General features: G+C 34.1%; 1 protein-coding gene across 2 annotated transcripts in view; it reads right to left on the reverse strand.

The window, feature by feature from the left end:
* The window catches only part of FMN1 (formin 1), a 133,765-nt gene that overhangs the window by 62,145 nt on the left and 51,907 nt on the right, over positions 1-19,713 (reverse strand). For both annotated transcript variants that reach the window (XM_030484360.2, XM_030484359.2), the window contains 3 exons: positions 12,326-12,413; positions 2,673-2,734; positions 1,803-1,891 (listed from right to left, as the gene is read on the reverse strand). In XM_030484360.2, the coding sequence (XP_030340220.1) occupies positions 1,803-1,891; positions 2,673-2,734; positions 12,326-12,413 (239 nt within the window). The remainder of the gene's footprint in view (positions 1-1,802; positions 1,892-2,672; positions 2,735-12,325; positions 12,414-19,713) is intronic.

A 19,713-nucleotide genomic window follows, 5' to 3' on the forward strand; every position in this document is an offset into this window, starting at 1 on the left:
TTGTTCTGATCCTCATTAAAGAAAATACATGAGGCTTATGCCCTGTAGCAAATATTTTTAATCATACATACAATTTAGCAATTTTTTGTCTTTAATCTTTTATTGATTTAATATGTATAGTACGGTTCCAACAAATCTCTAGTTCTGAATTTAGGTTGATTTAAAGGCTGACAACAAAACCGGCAACACCTGATCTAATGAGCTTTCAAAAAGGACATTATTTTGAAAGTCCAATAAAATTTGTATGTGTACCATCAGCAAATTGTTTTGTCTTTGAGGTAACATTTTGAAAAGCTAGTTTTCTTAACCCATGTAGTTTAATAATAGGGTAGGAATGGGCTAATTAAGACTTGCAGAATCTTATTTATTATGCAAAGAGTAATAATCGATGAAAAGTAGCTTTCGACTTTGGTGGTAGTATTTCACTCTGAATGATCAGGCATAACTGCTTTATTTACAATACTTTACTTTTAATTATGGAACAATGATAGCATAAATCCAACTTTGTGTTTAAGATTGACATTTACTCACCCTAATTTACAAAAACAGACAAACCTTTTGTAACTCTGGAGTTCTACAAGATTCGTATTCTCCAGAACAAAAAATGCATTAATATTTATTTCACTTGGACATACAGCAAACAGATTGCCAAAGATTCGAGCTCTGGAAAACATCAACTAGTCACACAATGTATTCTTATGCCCCAAGACAATGCAATGAAAGCCATGGATATGGGATGCAAGAACAAGCTAGCATATACACTTTACAGATACTTGTCATCTAAATCTTACTGAAGAATGATAGCCACTCTTAATCAAGCATGACAGCCCCCTCTCCCAAAATTAACCTATTCCCTAGTGGACAGTCACAAATGAGTGTTTAGCTGACTTGTATTAGGAGAAAGAGAAAAAAGAATCTGCTCTTCACCACTTAACATTTTAATGGCAAAAAAAGGTATGCAAAGTCAATACTTCTGACATCGACCAGTCACATACTACCTCTGCTGTTTCAGTTCTTCCTCGCCCTAGCCTTTCTTATGGCAAAGACAGCTTAAAAGGGAACAATAAACAGGAGGGAAAAGGAAGCAAGACGACAAAGAGGCCTCAGAGCAGGAAATCGCACTGTGAATAGAAGAAAATGATGGAAGTAAAAAGGGAAAAGTAGCAGAAGACAAACACCACCAGTAGGCCAAAATCTGAAATCAAATTGATACACTAAAATAAAATTCAGGATTACAATTCTGCTCATGGATTCTTGTGATTTTCACATTGGTCTAAGGTTTATTACAACAGAAGGAATAATACTGAAGAAGTTTTTCATCCTAACAGTTGTCAGTGCCCAGAACAGTTGCAGGAGATGTACTGTGCAATCAGCCTTGTAGGTCTTCAATTAGCATGACCAGAGTGTACATTGTGTCTTTGTCACAGGACTCACCAAAACCCTCTGTTTGTGTAGCTGTTTCAAATAACCAACAACCAAAATCAGTCTGGCCCTGCTTTATGACACGTTAATTTAGCCCTAAAAGCTCTAAGGGAAGGATAAGCCTTTTATAAATGTGAGAATGGGAACAGATTTTTTTTGATTCAAGGCTACAAATTTTATCAGTTTTGGTGGTCCAAGTTGTAGTAAAATCTGTCATGTCTGAAAAAAGTTATGTGATAAAGGCAAAGTTTATATCATGCCTTGACATACACAAAAAAGTTGAAAATTAGCTACCCAAAAGTGTCTATCAAGATCCCTTTTAACATATCATCAAGAACTATACTATATTACAATCAAATATTACAGAAAAATAATCTTACTGTTCTGGTTTATCCAGAAGCTTCAGTTCCTCCTCTTTTGAAGTCTGATAATACTGCTTGATTTTCTCCAGTTCATCCTTTTGTGCTCTCTAAGTGAATTAATATAAATCTATTAATAACTAATTTATAACAAATGAATAGAATACTAATTTACCTGTTTATCTGCAAGTAACAATCATATTTTTATTGGAAAACATTTAGACTATGCAAAAGAATGAGGAATAGAGATCTATGATAAATTGATTCATTGCCTTGTGGTGTCATTTACTACCAATGGACACAAAGCAGAGCATCCTTGTATAATACAGTACTGCAAATATTGCTACAGGATGCTTCACACAGTTTAGGTCAGAGAGGTATCTCTGGTATCCTATAGTCAAGTGTAAATGTATTCTTTCCTGCAACTTCATAGTCATACATGTCATAAATGCTATATACTTAGTCTACAGAGCAACTTGGGTAAAGTCAGCAATGCACTAGCCCAAGTTAACTGCTTTAGCCACTTATATTTAGAATGAGAAAAATTCAGCATGTTAGCACAAAATAGGCCTTAAGTAAGGACAGTGTTCTTCAGGCAGATCAGGAGAGAAAACCACTAGATGTTATGCCTTTTGTTACATTTTAACCTGATTCCCAAAACAGCCCACTGTTTTAAATTTCTGACATTTAAGAAAGTACGCCAGCAAGAGAAAGAAGCATGTCAATGAGTATTTTCTTACGTTACCTATTTTATTACTGTTAAATTCCCTAAAGGCTTTTTCTATATAATGTCTCTAGCCTAAAATGACTAAACATAAAAATAAAACTTTACTTAATTCTGTGTCTGAAATACTATGGTGATTAAACACAGCTTTACCCAAACTTACTTACATTTTCATATAGTGCTTCCAGTGTTTCCAGATCTACTATGGAGTCATCAACACATAGTATAGCTGTATAGAATACAATGACAAATGAGATGCTTAAACATCTTAAACTTAAGAGTTCAATTTGGTTTCCTGAGAAAGGTACTAAAGAGATCTGACCTAGACATATTTGTATCCGGCTAATATTTTATTATTTTCAGCATTTTATTTTTGTTTTGATTTCAAGTCAGAGCATGTATGCAAGAACTTATTATAAAATCTTAGGAGCCTTGGGAGAACGGAGTTCTACTTTTCCTCTCCAGTATACTCAGCAACCAAAGATATGACCTGCCAGACACTCAGATGATTGCATAGGTGGCCAGGCAGAACATGAGAACAATTGGTACCAGACAGATTTCATGGTAGCTTATAAGGATGGATAGGAAGGAATTGAGAGTTAGGGTATTTAGGTCTCCCTATGTGCATGGGAGATCAGGGAGATATGAAAACAGGGAGATCTGCTTGACTTGGCACTAGCACTCTTGGAAAGTAGGCAGGTAGACAAACTTGCAAGATTTCCAAGTTGCAAATTTGCAGGAATAGAAGATTGTACTACAGATTTTTAAGGTATTTTCCTAGATCAGCTCACATTCAACTTAGCTTTATCCTCTAGAAAACTACCTACATGACAATTTCCATATAAATACTTATAAACATCATACAGAGACACCTAAAGTATACTCTTCAGTGATTAATTATGCCTCATTACCAAAAATGAAAAGTCTCAACATGATGCCTACCTTAGTTCCAAATGTTACTACATTTGGCATATATGGTGTTAGGTGTTCCTGACATTTGCAAATCCCATTACAATTTAGGCAATGTATTGGGACTCTTCTGAAAACTAAATAGAATCATTTCATAGTGATTTCTAACACTCTCTAATGTTAAATTCCAGTAAACTGAGAGATGTACAATGGAATAGAAATAACTTTGGATGTTTAATTTTGCTAAAGCTGGCATTTCCTCAAGATTCATAATGGGACTGGGCACAATTTCTGAACTCCTGACGTGTTTAAATGTTACTGGGAACATTAATCCCAAAAGAATCAAGCTTAAGGCCTCTACCAATTTTCCACATAATCAGTGACTCATCAGTAGCTAGTACCTGATAACTTTTAATTTCAACTATATTATACTTCTTCAAAGGAAACTTGACTGCTTGTGAATTTAGAAGATTTTAAAAGCTCTTGCTGCATTTGCAATCCATGTTCGAAAGGGGCAAGGCACACATCTTTAAATAATTATTTAAAAGTAATAAGCTTTCGCCTGCTCTTCCACCTACCCCATGATTTTACATTGTGAAATTAACCAGCAGGCCAGTAAATTTTCTCTGTGGCAGGCTAATTAATTTTATTAAAAGGTCCAATGACATTTAGACTGCTTTAAAATTTTGCCTGTTGATTCTGTCTGTTGACTTTACACCTTGGTTAGAAGTAAAGAATTATATGGAAGAAGACGGTATCAGTGAAAAAAATCAATATCTCCAACTATTTTTGCCCTATTTGAAAGATGCAAAAAAGCTTACCAGTATAATCAAAATCATTACAGATTCAATCTATGAGATCATCTGTTGGCTCTTGCAACATGATTCCATAAGTTGCATTATATTTTGTATTATCCGATGATATTTCAAAAGAACCCAAGAGATTGGAAAATCTATTGGAAAATTGGTTTCATAGTTCAATATATGTAATTGCTAAGATTTTAATACACATATTGAGTTCAAAAACTTCCCCTTGTGGTTTCACTTTCATCTTATTTTTGAATATTCCAAAATCTGCTTACAAGGAGAAATTTATTTGTCCAGAGTTATCTAGAAAAGCAACTTTCTGGAGGTAATTTGAATTCATACTAGAAATGCAAAATATGTAACTAATAGTATATTTTTTTTTAGCTACAGAACTATCGCAATAACAGGAAGTAGTTTGGAAAAAAGAACACTTTAATAAGAAGATTAAGATTTGTACATCTAACTGGAATTTTTAGTCAGAGATTTACCAGAAAAAAGGCCCCAAAATCAGAGTGGTTTTTAATGCTGTATTTTCTTATCCATGTTTCTGTACTCAACCCAAGTTCTAAAAAAAATCAGTATTGTTTTGAAGTGACATGACAAAGCAAAAAAATGTTTGAGATTAAACTAACAAAATACAGTCTGATAAATGAACATATTTTTAACAGAATTAATAATTGATGACATTATTATTTTCTCTTTTGGGCAGAATGTGATTGCATAAAAGTACAAAGGCAGAAAATATTTTCTGATTTACTTGCTATACAACCTGTCCCATGCTGTTATTGGCAATGTCCATGCAGACAGGCTGCAGTTAAATATCTAGCCATATTACTCAATTCAGTGATAGCTGGACATCTTAGGATGTTAATATACAAAGAAAGACACACACTTGCCAAAACTCAGAAGTACTGTCAAAATCCACAGACTCCTTTATTTCATCTTTATGCATTCTAATATCTTTGTCTTTCTGTCTTTTTCATTCAAACTGATCAAATCTAATGCCATACGCATTTGGAGCAGAAGACAAAAACATGTAAAATGCAGTATAGGCAATACATTCACAGTATGCTGTGTAAATTAACTTGAATTGGGGCAGCTGAAAAAAACCCCATTACACTACATCAAAGAAACTAATTATTTTACTTTTTACTTAGAGTTACAAGGAACAAAAGCCTCATAATTTTTCTGTGAAAAATGTAACCCAGTTTTAATCATATGTTTATTAACATTATTAAAATGAATAAAAAAACTGGTAAGTTTTTCAAAGTGATCTTCCTGATACAGTGAATTTAACTGTGATACTTTACTGCATTATATCTCATTATATTAAGACCCACATAAATGTAAGTAATATGGGTGAAGTATCATAAATCTACAAAAGAGGCTCAAAACCAATTATTAGCTATTACAATATCAATCACCATCGGTGGTTTTTACTTTTATCTTGCTTTCTAGTTAGCTGTCTTCCTTACACTGTCAGTTCAGTTTGAATATTTCACCTACACCTCACAATATGTCGAAAGGAAGTAGACTCATGCTGTGAAAAGCTGGTAATTTTATTGGGTTCCTCTACCTTTAAAAAATCTGTTACTTGGCCAAGTCTGGTTTCTGAGATCCTTTTTTTCAGGGAAATTGAGGCAAACATTTTTATGTGGCCTATGGTGTCTGCTCACAACAAGAAGAATTTATATACGCAAGGATCATTAGTGCAGAGTTGCACCCATTAGGATATAATAACCTTCAGCTAGGACAAAAAACAGATCAGCATCATGGATTCAAACTAACAGGCACACATAAAAATACTTGCCAACTACATTTCACATACTAAGAGTATTGCTTTGAATATAAACTTGTACCAAAGTTTTTTAACAGACTCATTTTTTAAAAATGAGTCTAACTAAATAAGATTCCCTACACACAGATTTTTCACATACTCTGCTTTATCACTTCAAAAATGTAGACCAAAGAAAAGCTGAGAATTTAAAGCATACTGTGTGCAGTCTACATACAACTGTAGAACTTTGAGGTTAAATATTAAAAAGATATTGCTCTTAACCAGCTTAAATACCAACAATTTTAAGGCTGATACTGACACACAGCCTCACTCTTACTAAACACATTTTGGTTAAATCAGGATTTAAGTCCTGCCCACAGAGCTTACATATACTCAGCAATATCAGACCATTTAATGTGACGATTAAACTATGAAATCTGAAGAGATCACCTTAACTGCTCCCTAATGATCAATAGAAATATGTTATTTAAATAAAAAGAGCTTTCCAAAGGTACATTTACTTGACCTGCAAGTACTTCATTGTTTTATGTAGCACATTCTACTGAGTTAGGTTTGATTTCATGGGAACATGAAGCTCATCACTGGAAATTTAAATTAAATTGTGACTGATCTAGTCAATTAGAAAATGACAACATCTGTTAAATACAAATCCCTACTTGGAAAACCACTTATAATATCCAAATCACTCTGGTTTACTTCTGACAAATTGATATGTTTTTCTCCAGTATTTAACTATCATGCAACACGAAAGCCATGAAAATATACATTACAAAGAAGCACTATGGCCATAATGCAGGTTTAGAAGACAGAAAGCTCAGCTCCTGCAAGAAGTTAGGAGCAAAAGACTCTGGCAATAATGTTAACCTACCCACATCAGGCTGGATGCCCAAGACAGATTCACAGAAACATATATTGTGAATTTTCCAGGAAAATAAAGAAACAAACAAAACAAACAAACAAACAAACAAAACCCCCCCTCTTTTAAAGAAAGTTGTTTCCCAACTTCTGAGATGGGTATGCAGCTATCTATATGTCATGCATAGTATACATATATAGAGAATGCATACTTGTAATAGTCTGTGTAGGCAGAAAAGTCATGCAACTTCGATCAAGTTTTTAAATATTTATAATCTATACTTCCATTCTGCAAAATATTTTAGTTAAAACCCCAATAGAACTCTTATCACATAGTGCAAGTAAGAAATATCCCAAAGCATTTATCTTTAGCCAGAAGTATTTCCAAAATATAATAGAGGAACGAACTCTGAACCTATTTGTGTTGCACGATACGGTTAAAACACAAATTGAGATTCAGAAATTCTGAGCACACTGAGGTCTGCAGATTAGAGTGGCTTTGGAGTAGTTTGCCTTATACATATAAAACATAGACTTTTGGATGCTAAGTGCCTGGTTAACAATGATATGCCATAAACCATAAATCGCACTAAGGAAATGCAACCTATTTATGTAACCTCTATGGCTTCTCATCAGAGGAAGACCACACAGAAATCCCAGAATGATTAGAAACATAATATGGAATTAGAATGATTATTGGATTGATCATCAGTCTGGGTGAGTTAATCTGCTGTTTACATTTTCCCAATTATGTACTCCAATACGTTGACAATAGAGGGTAAATCACAAAGTTGGAGAAGGCCAATCAAACACTTTTCAACTGGTTGTCTGACATTGTACAACAGTAACATAGGAGTGCTCTTTCTAGAAAGTTGGCCCCCTCCTATAATGCCACAGAAAAAATTTTGGTGCAGAATGGCATGATAGTTATCTGCATTCCTTACCATTAGAGTATCTGTGGCACTATAATAAAAATATATTCTACATTTGACAAGCAACCAAAAAAACCCAGTAATGCAGGTGAATCTACAAAAGCAGACGGCATAACCTAGGCTTTTTAATAAAATCCATTCTAATCCAATCCATCTAAGTCTGATCAAATATATTTCTCTAATTAATTTTCAAAGTTTAATATGTCTCTGCATAGATAATTTACATTGTTGGTGAATAAAAGAATGTTCCAAATGCACAATAAACATACCAGGTCCCCATACATGCTATTACAGGTTGGCCAGTGCTATTCTGATTTAATAAATGGAGTCTCAGACATTATATTTAATTGCTTAACATCTAGGAAAGAAAAAAAAGTACTAAATTAGCATTAGAAATAGTCTCAACGCTAAGGATCAGAGTTAAATTCCCCCCTTTGCCATATAGGCTAAGTTCTATCAGTGTTGCAGTGCTATGCTGTTAAACTCTTGCCTTGTTAAATGTACTGTTAAATCTGCAGCTGTTCTGTGTGGAGTAATATGGCACTTCTTTGCCACAAGGAGTGAAATAGATGATAAAGTGTGCAGCTGCTGTGATCTACCACATCTCATAGATTTGGTCCCAAGGAAAATATACCAGCATGTAAGACCATCTAGTTAATGCATCCTGATGGAAATCAGGGGAATTAAGACAGTGAACTATTTCTACAATGTACAGAAGCAGAACTCCTGGTGCCTCGTAATTTTAGTGGCAAAATGCAGGTACTATGGAGGTAGTAGGGAGAGATTTGGGATAATCACTCCACTTGACATAGGTATCTACATTTTATCTACATCCCATGTTCTGTAACTAAAACTATTTTTCCTCTGGGCCGCCCCACAATTTTGCCAGTTTACTCTTGAACAAAGATCTCAGTAGCTCACGGGAAGCTAGCACAGATTACGTATGCTGCAGGAAAAAGTATTATTATGTATTTTCAAGTATACTGCTATTGCTAGCTACTGTATTGGGAACTGCCTGAGTGACCGAAATGTTGCCCTGTAAAAAGCTGAGGCCAGTGCCCACAGAGGGTCTTTGCATGCAGTTATAATCAGTATTTCCCATTAGAAACAGAACTGAAACATCTCACTGTGAAGCAAGTTATAATATTTCCGCAGCAAAGCCACACAAGTATTCTTGAGCCACAAGTTTGTCTCTTAAGCTGTAATATTTCAGCTGAACAATAATAGGAAAAGCAAGACAGAAGTGCACTGATATGAAATGGAGATTACTTCTCTAAGTGTGCTAAAGCACGTTCTTTACCTAGCAGCTGATCTCCAATATTCCTCATTTCTTCTTCATAAAGATTTTTAAAAACTGCAGAGAAGCACCCTTGAAAATAACCTTAAACCTATGCATGACTTGATTATTACTATTTTATTTTTAAATAAAAATACAGATCCTATATAGCATATTGAGACAGATTTTCTGTCTGCTGCTTCTGCTCAGGAAATGAATATTATTAAATAGTGGTCTAATCAGTAAATATATTACACTCTTCAGTACCAGAGTCACTGATAAAATTTGTTAGTGATCTCAGAACATTGTAACACCTAGGTTTTCTCCTCCTCTCCCAACTACCAAAAAGTATTAGGACAGGAACAGCATGACAATTTTAACTGTCCCTCTGCATCATATAATACCTACAATAGCCAAAATACTCACTTCATTGTCTTCCACCTAGACCGTATTCATACACAGCAAGAATTTAAACTTGTCTGCAAAGGACGAACCTCACCCTCTCCAACACACACATGTGGGAGATTCCCTTCCTGAAGTGTGGCAGCTGGCTCATTATCAAATGCAAAAATGAAACATCTGGGTGCCAGAGATGGTCACTTGCTTGTTTCGTACCACGAGCTACCTACAAAATATGCTGTGAAGCTATTTACTTTAATTTGAGAGGGTAATTCTATAGATGCAGAAATCTCACACTATTTTAAAAAAGGATGTAATTTTTTTTTTATGATTACTCTTGTTTTGTCTTCTCTACAATTTTGCACATGTCTGTATGCATAGTTTTTCTATCTGCAGAAATATTTTCTATTTCTTATCTGTATTTCTGTAACTGCTACTTCAGGTGCAGTAACCACTACACTGTACATAGGCAGTAAATTCATTTGTACGTGGCTTTTCAACAAATATGGTCAGAAAAACTTGGAAAAAAAATAGATATCCTTTTCTTTCCATGTTTACTTTCTTTTGCTTCAAGTTTCTTCATTCTCTATTGCAAGTTGCCAAAGACCATGAACTTTTCTCTTCCCTGTCTTTCACATACTGAATTATGCAATGGAAATTTGCTTGAAAAACTGGAGGGTGCTTATTTTTCATGTTTCCTAGAGATAGCTCTTCGCAACTTCATTTTGTAAAAAAAACCTTTGACATTCACCACCCAACGATCATACTTTTTTTGGTAAGGTGCTGTCATGAGCTATTTAGCTTATTATGATATTTTTTCATTCATTATATTGACTATAGCAGCCTTCAAAGAATTTGTCTGCTGACAGGCAGGTCTGCACACAGATTTAAATTAAACAAAATACTAAGGGATAAAGACTAAAAGAGAAACAAGCATAATTCTACTGTCGTCTTCATTGTAGTATGCACTTCTAAAGATCCTCTGTACAGAACAGATTTTTTCCCCGAGTCTGGCAAATTTGTTTTTATTTCCCTAGATGATAGTCTCTGAACACAAATCTTGATTGGAATCACTCATTCTGCTTTGTTAATATATTTCGAAAAGTTCCATTAACAATTTTCCCAAATCCCATTTGCATCTCCTAGCTGCTTCCATAAGCAAGAGGCAGCATACCCTATTACTGCCTTAGCAACACATGTGGTGACAGGCCAGTCACTTGCTACCTCAGAATAGAGGGGGTGATGAGTTATAAACTTCTCTTCAGTGACAGCACTTGTTTTGGTGTCTCTTTTCTACCAACACTCTAATTTTTATTAAACTTGTAGGACTACATTAGCTATGTCTTCAATTGCTAGTGGAGTGTTTAGAAATAGATTTGTAGACAGCAACAGCTGGTACTGAGGATCCAGTGTTCACACTATACATGTTTCAAGGAGTTTTAACTATCTCTGATCTGATCCAGCAGAATTTAAAGCCTGGTATAAGTGGAGACTGCTGGCATGCTTCTAGAGCAAATCTTTTCATTCAATTTAGTTCTGAATGATCTTTGTGCACTCTGAGACTGCTCCGTGTTGCTCTGCAATGCAAACACAACAAAGGGGACAACTGGTAGGTTTGATTCAAAAGTGTACTGCTGATTTGACCTAAAATGCTAGTGTATACATACCAAACATTTGATTTATTCTTTTCTCTTAAATTTGGTATAAATTGGTCAGAGGGTTTCAAAAGCTATAGAAGCACCGCAAATGAATGAGAAGGAGAGAGATATGTTCTATTTTAGTAGAACATCATGGCATGGAAAATAAAAAGTCATGAAAACATCTCTGAAGATACTGAAGCGTACTACCCAGTTTTTATAATACAGCTTCTATCCTATCCTATGCTGCTGTAATTCCTGCCAGGAAATTATTCAGACCTTTAGTAACAGCAGCTTTTTTTCCATCTCATTCTGATACCTTTCACACAATACTGGCAGGCACAAAATTATTCCTTCTTTTCGTTGTTTCCCTCCATTCCAAGAGACATCTGTAAGCCCTTGTGCTTTCAAAGTGCTAGATGCTCAAAAGCTCTTCTGAAATTAATAATAATCAATACCAGCAGCATCTCAACACCCTACCCAGTATTTGCATGTGATGGAGGAAAAACAATAGCAAAAAGGAGACATCAACTTGAATTCTTCCAGCAGTTGTTTTAAATGGTGAATATTTTCCTTTTTTAATGTGAAAAAGAAATAAACAATATCCTTAAACAATATCTTTTAAAATCCAGAACATAAGCAGAATCTGAATTACCCCAGTGTTCTGAAAATTCTGTATTTCTCCACAGTCCTACTGGCAAATTAAGATAATTTCTACCAGTAATGGCTCTGAGTAGCCCTATGCTTTGAAAAATGCCATCCACTAATCATTTTTCTGATGATTGCTACATGGTAGCTGCATTAGTTTGGAATGTGTTTTTTAAAATTTAAACATTCAACAAATACTGGCTACATGTTTGAAGCCAAAAAGATTTGTATATAAGCATTCAATTTCATTTTTGTCAGTGGAGGACTTGTTTAAAAAAAAGGAGGGAACTGTAGGGGAGAAACAGAAAACAGTTTTGAGAAAACACTACTGAAAGTGATATGCTAACTGAAACAGTATAGAAGGTTGTATCTAAATGCAATTCTGATTATTTAGGTGAAACTTTTACATATACTGGAATGTACTGGAAGAATGATTCTTCTGATATCTTAAAGAGGATAATATTCAAAGCACATTCTGTAACGTATGAAATTCTCTGAAGGGCGTTATGAGAAAAAAATATCCATGCAAATATGATACATTAAGTATAAGAAACACCTACCTTGTTGAATATCCTTCATCTCCAGGTGCAAACTGGATATTAAAATTCCTACAGTTTGAGACCGTTTTCCATCCAACAATTTGATAATCTAGAAAGATGATGAAAAATGATCTGAGATCAAATGAACACTCTACAAAGAATTCATTCACATTAATGACAGAAACTAATTTGTGAATTGAACTGAAGGTCTCTCCAAACATCAAACCTTTTTATTAAGTAAATGTGGTAGTAAGAAATTCGTCTTATCTCTATGCTCTTCACCTTAACAAATGGCTGATAAATGTAAGCTTGAATTCTCACCAGGTCTAGTAAAGAACATCATCTCTTACTAGTAGGATGCTATTAAGAAGGGAAAAAAAGTCATATCAAACATTTATTCTGGAATTTATTTTTTCCTTCTTTTCCTTAAGGTGATCAGGGCAGTACCCTGAGTACATCACAAGTTCCTTAGTTTGTCTGCTAGTTTATATTTCAGTGTGAACACATTTAAGTCTATCTTTTGGACAAAGGATCAATTCCTGAACAAGGAGAATTGGAAAATTGTCTTCTTAAGCCCCCTCAACACAATTTCTGGATTACTGAAAGAATTTTTTTCACTCTTGTCTGAAAGTGCTTCTTCCACACCCTTGACACTTCACAAGGATTTCAGGATTTTATTCACATTTTGGGTAACAGACACTTGTTGGTATAATATACTGACATTCAGTGTTTAATCTTTTCAGATGTTGGGTGGGGGAGGAGAAGAAAAGGAGGGAGGGAAACCTTAAGGAAATTATTTTGGCTGGTTGAAGTTAGTGATACTGATGTGGATCAGTCCATAAATAATGAAAAGTAAACCAAGAATTTTAGAAGTGTAGTTCAGATGTTAGAAATACCAAAACCAAACTTCCCACAATGTTTGGACTGTTGGTATATGTGATTTTGATTTATGTCATAAGGAAGATACAACAGCAGCACATCCCGAAATGCAAAACAGATGTAAGTTCTTCAAAATAAGAAATGTTCATATCCAAGCTGTTGTCTTACTTCATAGTGTTGATGAACAAATACTATTAAAAATACTAACTCACATGTAAAATGAAAACTAATAACAAAGTTTTCCCAAATTAGTATTTCTAGTATCTGAACAATATTTAATCTACATATCAAAATTTACTTTTAATAGGTGGGTGAAAATGATATTTGGATATTTAATAATACTAAAAACTTTAGGTAATTTTTATCCTTTATCCCTGTAATATTCTTTTAGATGCTTACATTGCAGACAGTTACTGATAAAATCTGTACTAGCCCATGCAAATGTTTCTTATCTATGTTTTATGGGATTTAGGAATATTTAACTATGCAACTACTTAGTCATTCAACTATATGAAATGCAGATTTGTAATTGAAAGATACAGGAAAAAGACAAATGATAGTGACATTTTCATCTGAAAATGCAAAGTTAGTTCTTATTTAGAGAGCACTGAAATTGGGCAATACATGAAGAAGTCGGTATACATGTTGCCTTCAACAAAGATCTGACGGATATTTTATGTCCCTGTTGTAGGGACTCAACATTTAATGAACTGATGTTAAAGTCGATGTTGCATATTTTCTGCCAAAATTGGAAGTAAAATCTATCCTGAGAGGATTTTCAGCCTATATGTAATGCATGTAAGCTGGATACTAAGAAAGCAATACTATTTAAAGCGTTTTCTTCAAATGAGAAACAATATCTCCTGAGTACACAAGCAGATAAGATGATGTGGCTGCAAGTTACTGTAAATGAATACTCTGTAAGCATCACATCCTGTTGACTGTGCTTTTTCACTGCAAATGTAACTGCTCAGTTTATCTTGGTAATTTCTGAAGCTTTACATGAATTTGCTGAACTCCGCAGCACATTAACTTCTTACAGGGATAATTACAGGCTTGAGTAGTATGCAATTTGTATAGCATTCACTGACCTCCAAGTTGACCTTGTTCAGGGGCAAATTCATAGGTTGTCATAAACCCCATTAGACATGCCTAGTTTGAGGCAAAACCTTTCCAGACTATAGCTATTGTAGACAATATGATATTTGAAATTATCCTATTAAAGTATTTTTAAGTGCTAATATATTCTCCAGATAAGATCAAACTAGCTCACGTTGCTAAGCAAGACTTCCTCCTTCACAGATAAGTGAAAAAAAATTTAAAGATGACCCTGTATAATTTTAAAAGCTAAACCAGAGATTCATGTTTCAAAATGGCCAGCTAACTCTATGTTCACATACATTTTAGACAAATGTACACATGGTCACAATTACCAGGCATCAAACTAGACTCAGGCTACCTGAAACGGCTTCAACCAACTGAAATCTGTAACTGAAGGCTAATATCTTATTCCTTAGAGAGGAAAAATGGAGCAACAAGACAACAGGATAGCTCAAATTTGGCATAAAATACTCTAAAAACACAATTGTATCATAGATTTTTAGAACCAATGTGTAACTTGAAAGATCTTGCAACAGAGAACGTTATTTTCAGAGATACTAATTTTCCCCAAAATTCTGGTTATTCTGGGAAGTCACTGTGACAAGGAATTAAGCATGTGTGTGAATTCCAAATAGAAATGAGACACAAAAAATATCAGCACTTTTCCAGTTCATAAAAAACATAAGGCAAATGAAGTGAAAGTTTGTAAAGACTGCACTGAGCTATTTAGTCTACGCCTTTAAAAGACAAATCACTGATCACCCTTCAGCATATTGGGACTTGCTTGTAGCTGGCGACAGGTAAGCAGCTAAAATCCAGCTGACGCCAGTTGATACTTTTATGCCAGCTGGCAGGGTTTGCCAGCTGCCAGGGTTTGCCAGCTGCCAGCTGCTCTTCCAGACTATGAATGTATTCTTGTAATGGATGCAGCATCTTCTGGCTCAGTGACAAAATTGTAACTGCTGGTGCTAATTCATTTAATTCACTGATCCATAACACTATTTTCTTTATGTGGTGTTCCCTATTTTTTAATATTATTGAGCTGATTTGCTGTACGCAAGTGCCTCTTCTGCATCTTTCAAATAATTGTAATCTAATTTAAAAGTGGAGACATACTGAAGCTTGAATGCATTCATAAATTACCCTGTCATTCCCATTAAAAGGTGTTTCTCTACTGTAGCCAGAAATGCATTTAATTAAATATTATAGGACAGACTTCACTGTTTTGTCTAACTGCAATGTCTACATTCAGTCCAGAACACTTGCTGGTGCTGAAATCTGAACAGATTCAGTTTACTTTAGTGATGAAAAGCTAAGTCCTTCCTCCTGCTGGTGCATGGATTCTTTCCATAATAGTTAAATTTATTGAGAGAAACCATAGGCTAAAAAGCTGTCCTGCATATCAGTGTTTCCCTCCATTCCCACTCATTAACTTTTATGGTGAAGTCAGCAGCCTGGACCCACAAGTAGCCTGCTGAAACTGTGTTCAAGCAAAGGAAGAATATCCTGCACAAGAAGCAAGTAAGTATGTCCCTCTAGCCATTCTACATAAACAGCCCAAGAGGTACCAATGAAATTTCAGAAGCTTAAGACTAGACATTATCTCTTATATGTCTTTTCAAAGGAGAGCCAAGTTTAACTATTTTTCATTTAACATAGATGAACCATAGCTTTATCTTTTTTTTTAGTATTTAAAAAATATTTTAGGAGACATGTTATTCTATTTGCAGTCCTACTGGATGAAAAAAACCTAGTATTTTTAGCCTTTTGCTAAAGGTCAAGCAAATGGCAATTTCTCAGGATAAAAAAGGAAGTAAGAAATGAGCTAGTCAGAAACTTATTTCAATACCTTTATTCCTATCAAAACTGTAAAAACAAGACAGAGGCACAAAATCGATATTTACCCTTTACAGATACTTTCCATATCCTGCATGACTGCAGAGCTTTGTGGTAAATAAGGAAATGCCATATTCATTCTTCTCAGTGCAGTACAAAAAATAAAAATAAAGTGAGAGTGCCTCCAAAGAGCAAGCACTAGCATTTTACTACTTCTACTCAAGTTTGAACACTGTTTATTATCTTATGCAGACAGCTGAAGACAGTCATTGCGTCTCAGCCCTGCAAAGCTTCCAACATTTTCTGCAATATCTGCTCTTCTTGCGGAAACCCAAAATTCATTAATTGTAATTCCTCATTTAGTTAGATGGATAAAAAACTTGCTGACAGACATATCCCCTTTGGTTAAAAAAATGCAATTCACTCAAAATATTGACACTCTTCTTAAATGAGAACACATGTCAATAATTATGTGAAGTCTGTTAGAGATAATGGACAGCAGAAAAGCCATTATCTTTAATGTCCTCTTGCATCTTTGAAATGATAGTCATTGCACTAAAGGGCCAAATATGATTGATGGACTTTCATTTGGAGCATACACCTAACACAAATTACTTAACATTTACTCATTCTTTTCGTAAGATGAAGATAGAGTAGCATCACAAACATGAAACTATATTGTTTCTTGAAAAAGTATAGAAAATACTTGAGGTTTTGAGAATAAGTTACTAACAAGTTCTCAAATACTAATGCAGCTTTAAAATATGTTTAAGTAAGTCCAGCAATGGTGCTACAGAATGCACTTGGAATAAATCATAGTAAAGGAATGTTCATCTCTAAATTACCTCTTTTTCAGGCTTACAGGGTATCATAGCTTAATATATAATGAATCATGGTTTTTATTTCATTCCAAAATATTTGTCATAATTCTGCCTTTCTTCTATTTAGTATTACAAGAACAGATTTTGGTTCTGCAAATTTAACAGGAAAGGGAGAACCTATGGATTAAAAAACATTACATGTGCCTATCAGCTTAAAAATTTTCATGGTTATGTACAGATGAGAAATGCTAACAATTTAGAATGAATGAAAGTCAAATTTTTTACATGTAAAATTCAGTCCTTTAACTGACATGAAAACACCTATAGAATAATTTCAGAGTCTGAGAAAGATGTTAGATCCTTCAAATTACATTCAAATCTATTGATTTCTTTTTCTTTCAGAAACAACAAATGGTTTTTGGTTTGGGTTTTTGTTTGTTTGTTTTGTTTTCAGAAAAATAGGTTAGAGTTTCAATATGCTAATTGATTTCAGTTTTCACTGTTTTCATGAACAACTAAGGACCTTCATGGTACTGTACTGAGTATACTTACAGTTGAACATTATTGGTGCATAAAACTTTATAGTTGAAGTCCATTTACAATTTGACAAATGTAACTTACAATATGGGGTTTTTTTAATAAACCATACATTCCTAGCTGAATGCTTTAATGCGAGTGTTAGTGGATAATACAATAGGTGCAGAAATCATACGTCTAGAATGCTACACCTGAAATCTAAGCATAACAAAATATAGAAAAGTTGATGAAAACAGTCTAGATTAACAGTTGCACTTTCACAAGCATGTAGGGATACTTCAAAAAAAGGACTTAAAAATAAGATTCATATTCAAAAGGCATTTAAAGTCTAAATGTCCAATAGAATTAATCCATAGATTGAAGTTACGTACTAAAATAACCTGGTGGATCTAGTCCTTTTTCTTCTTGATTTCTAAGGTGTAACTTCTAAGTAATTTTGAAAGTAAGTTGGACCAACTACACACATTTGAAGTTTAACTGAAGACACCACCACCTTACACGGTGTAAACACTTACAGATCCAATGCTTATTGCCAAGCTTCATCATACCAGTAACTTACGTGCTTAGATTAAGCAAACTGAATTAATCAAAACCAGACAGAAATCTCATTCTTTTTCATGTGCTAATAAACTTTAATTTTGTCCAGTAACTACAACTTTGGCTGCTGCAAATTCAGCCGTTTCAGAACTATGCTACAAAATAAAACCTATATTTTATTTATCCACCTACAGTCTCTGGGAAAGTCTCTTTTCCACACAAGCAATAGTCTATTTTCCATTTCATAAATATCACATCCAAAAAACTACTGCATTTTTTTACCTCATATAAGATTATAATGCTTTTAGTCTTACAGTGCAGGAACATTTTTATGAAAGAAGAGTCATACTTATTAATTCTTAAATATACTGCACTATATTTTGCTCTAATATTGGGACATAACTAATGTATTTATCTAGACAGTAAATCATCTTCATCTACAATAGACAGATATAATGCCCAAAAAAATAGAATATTTATTTTGATCATTATCTACATCATACTTTGGAACTTTAATTTACAAGATCGCATTTCAGGGTTTTCTGAAATATTTCAAAGTATGTAGAGTTGGGAAAAAATAAGAGGTTTTTTCCAAAGTTCCTAAATTTTCCAAAGGAGTGAACAACTGATGAAGCGTGAGCAGCTAAACACTTTGCAGAGCTTCTAAGTCCAGATAAACATTACCATAACAAACTTCAACATGCAAGTATACCAGAAAGGTACATCTCACCTTCATTTAAACTATATTATTCTTACATTGCTTCACTATCAAGTGAATGTACTATATTTTCCAAAATAAGGTAATACATGCCAAAAAATAAATCACCCTCTATTCAGTCTTTTAAGCAATTTATATACATTTACATGCTGATGGAAGGTTCTTAGCTTGCCTTCCTTTTTTTTCCACATACTTGTTAGAATATCTTTTTTTTTTCAATAACCTAATTTCAAATTCTAATAATTTCATCCTCATGTCAGGACGATAGCTTCTAGAAACTAGAGTAACTCAATAAGTGTAACTAGTTACAGTAGAAACTAGTGTAACTCAATTAATAATCATTCCATGATAAGCCATTTTCTGACAGGCATGAAAGCAAAGAATTTGTGAATCATGAAAATGCTTCCACTCTGGAAAAAAGGATAGCTAGCTGTTTTCATCCACAGGACAATGGACAGAAAGTGGACTTTATGTTTTTTACTGAGTAATGGAATCATGATGTCATCCAAAGCATTATGCACTTCAAGACAGTATCAACTGTATGTGTATCATTCTAAACAAATTTTTGTAAAGATCTCCCAATATAGAAACACAACCTCCCTAGCCAAAATTATTCTGCATTCCTCTGGTATCCTTACTCTTAGAAAGCTTTTCATAATTTTTCTTTGCAGCAGCTGCTTGCACTTGATGACACTTACCATGTGTCCCAATCAACCTTCTCTTTTCTAGACTAAACAATCATAACAATTCAATTCTTTTCTCAGAGATGACTTTTACACTTTTCATCATTCTCACTCTTGACTTTTTACAGTTATTAAACATTTCTAATGAAGGGCTGTAGTGCCTAAATCTAGATGCAGTTCTTAACTGAGACATGGATGAGTAAATTGTTTTGCAAGCAATACTTCTACTGATCTACCAGAGTTTTGTTTTCCCTTTTAAGTAATGCCATGATTTGACAATTCATGTTACTCTTGCGA

This window comes from Strigops habroptila, chromosome 4 (assembly GCF_004027225.2).
Source record: "Strigops habroptila isolate Jane chromosome 4, bStrHab1.2.pri, whole genome shotgun sequence".
NCBI lineage: Eukaryota > Metazoa > Chordata > Aves > Psittaciformes > Psittacidae > Strigops > Strigops habroptila.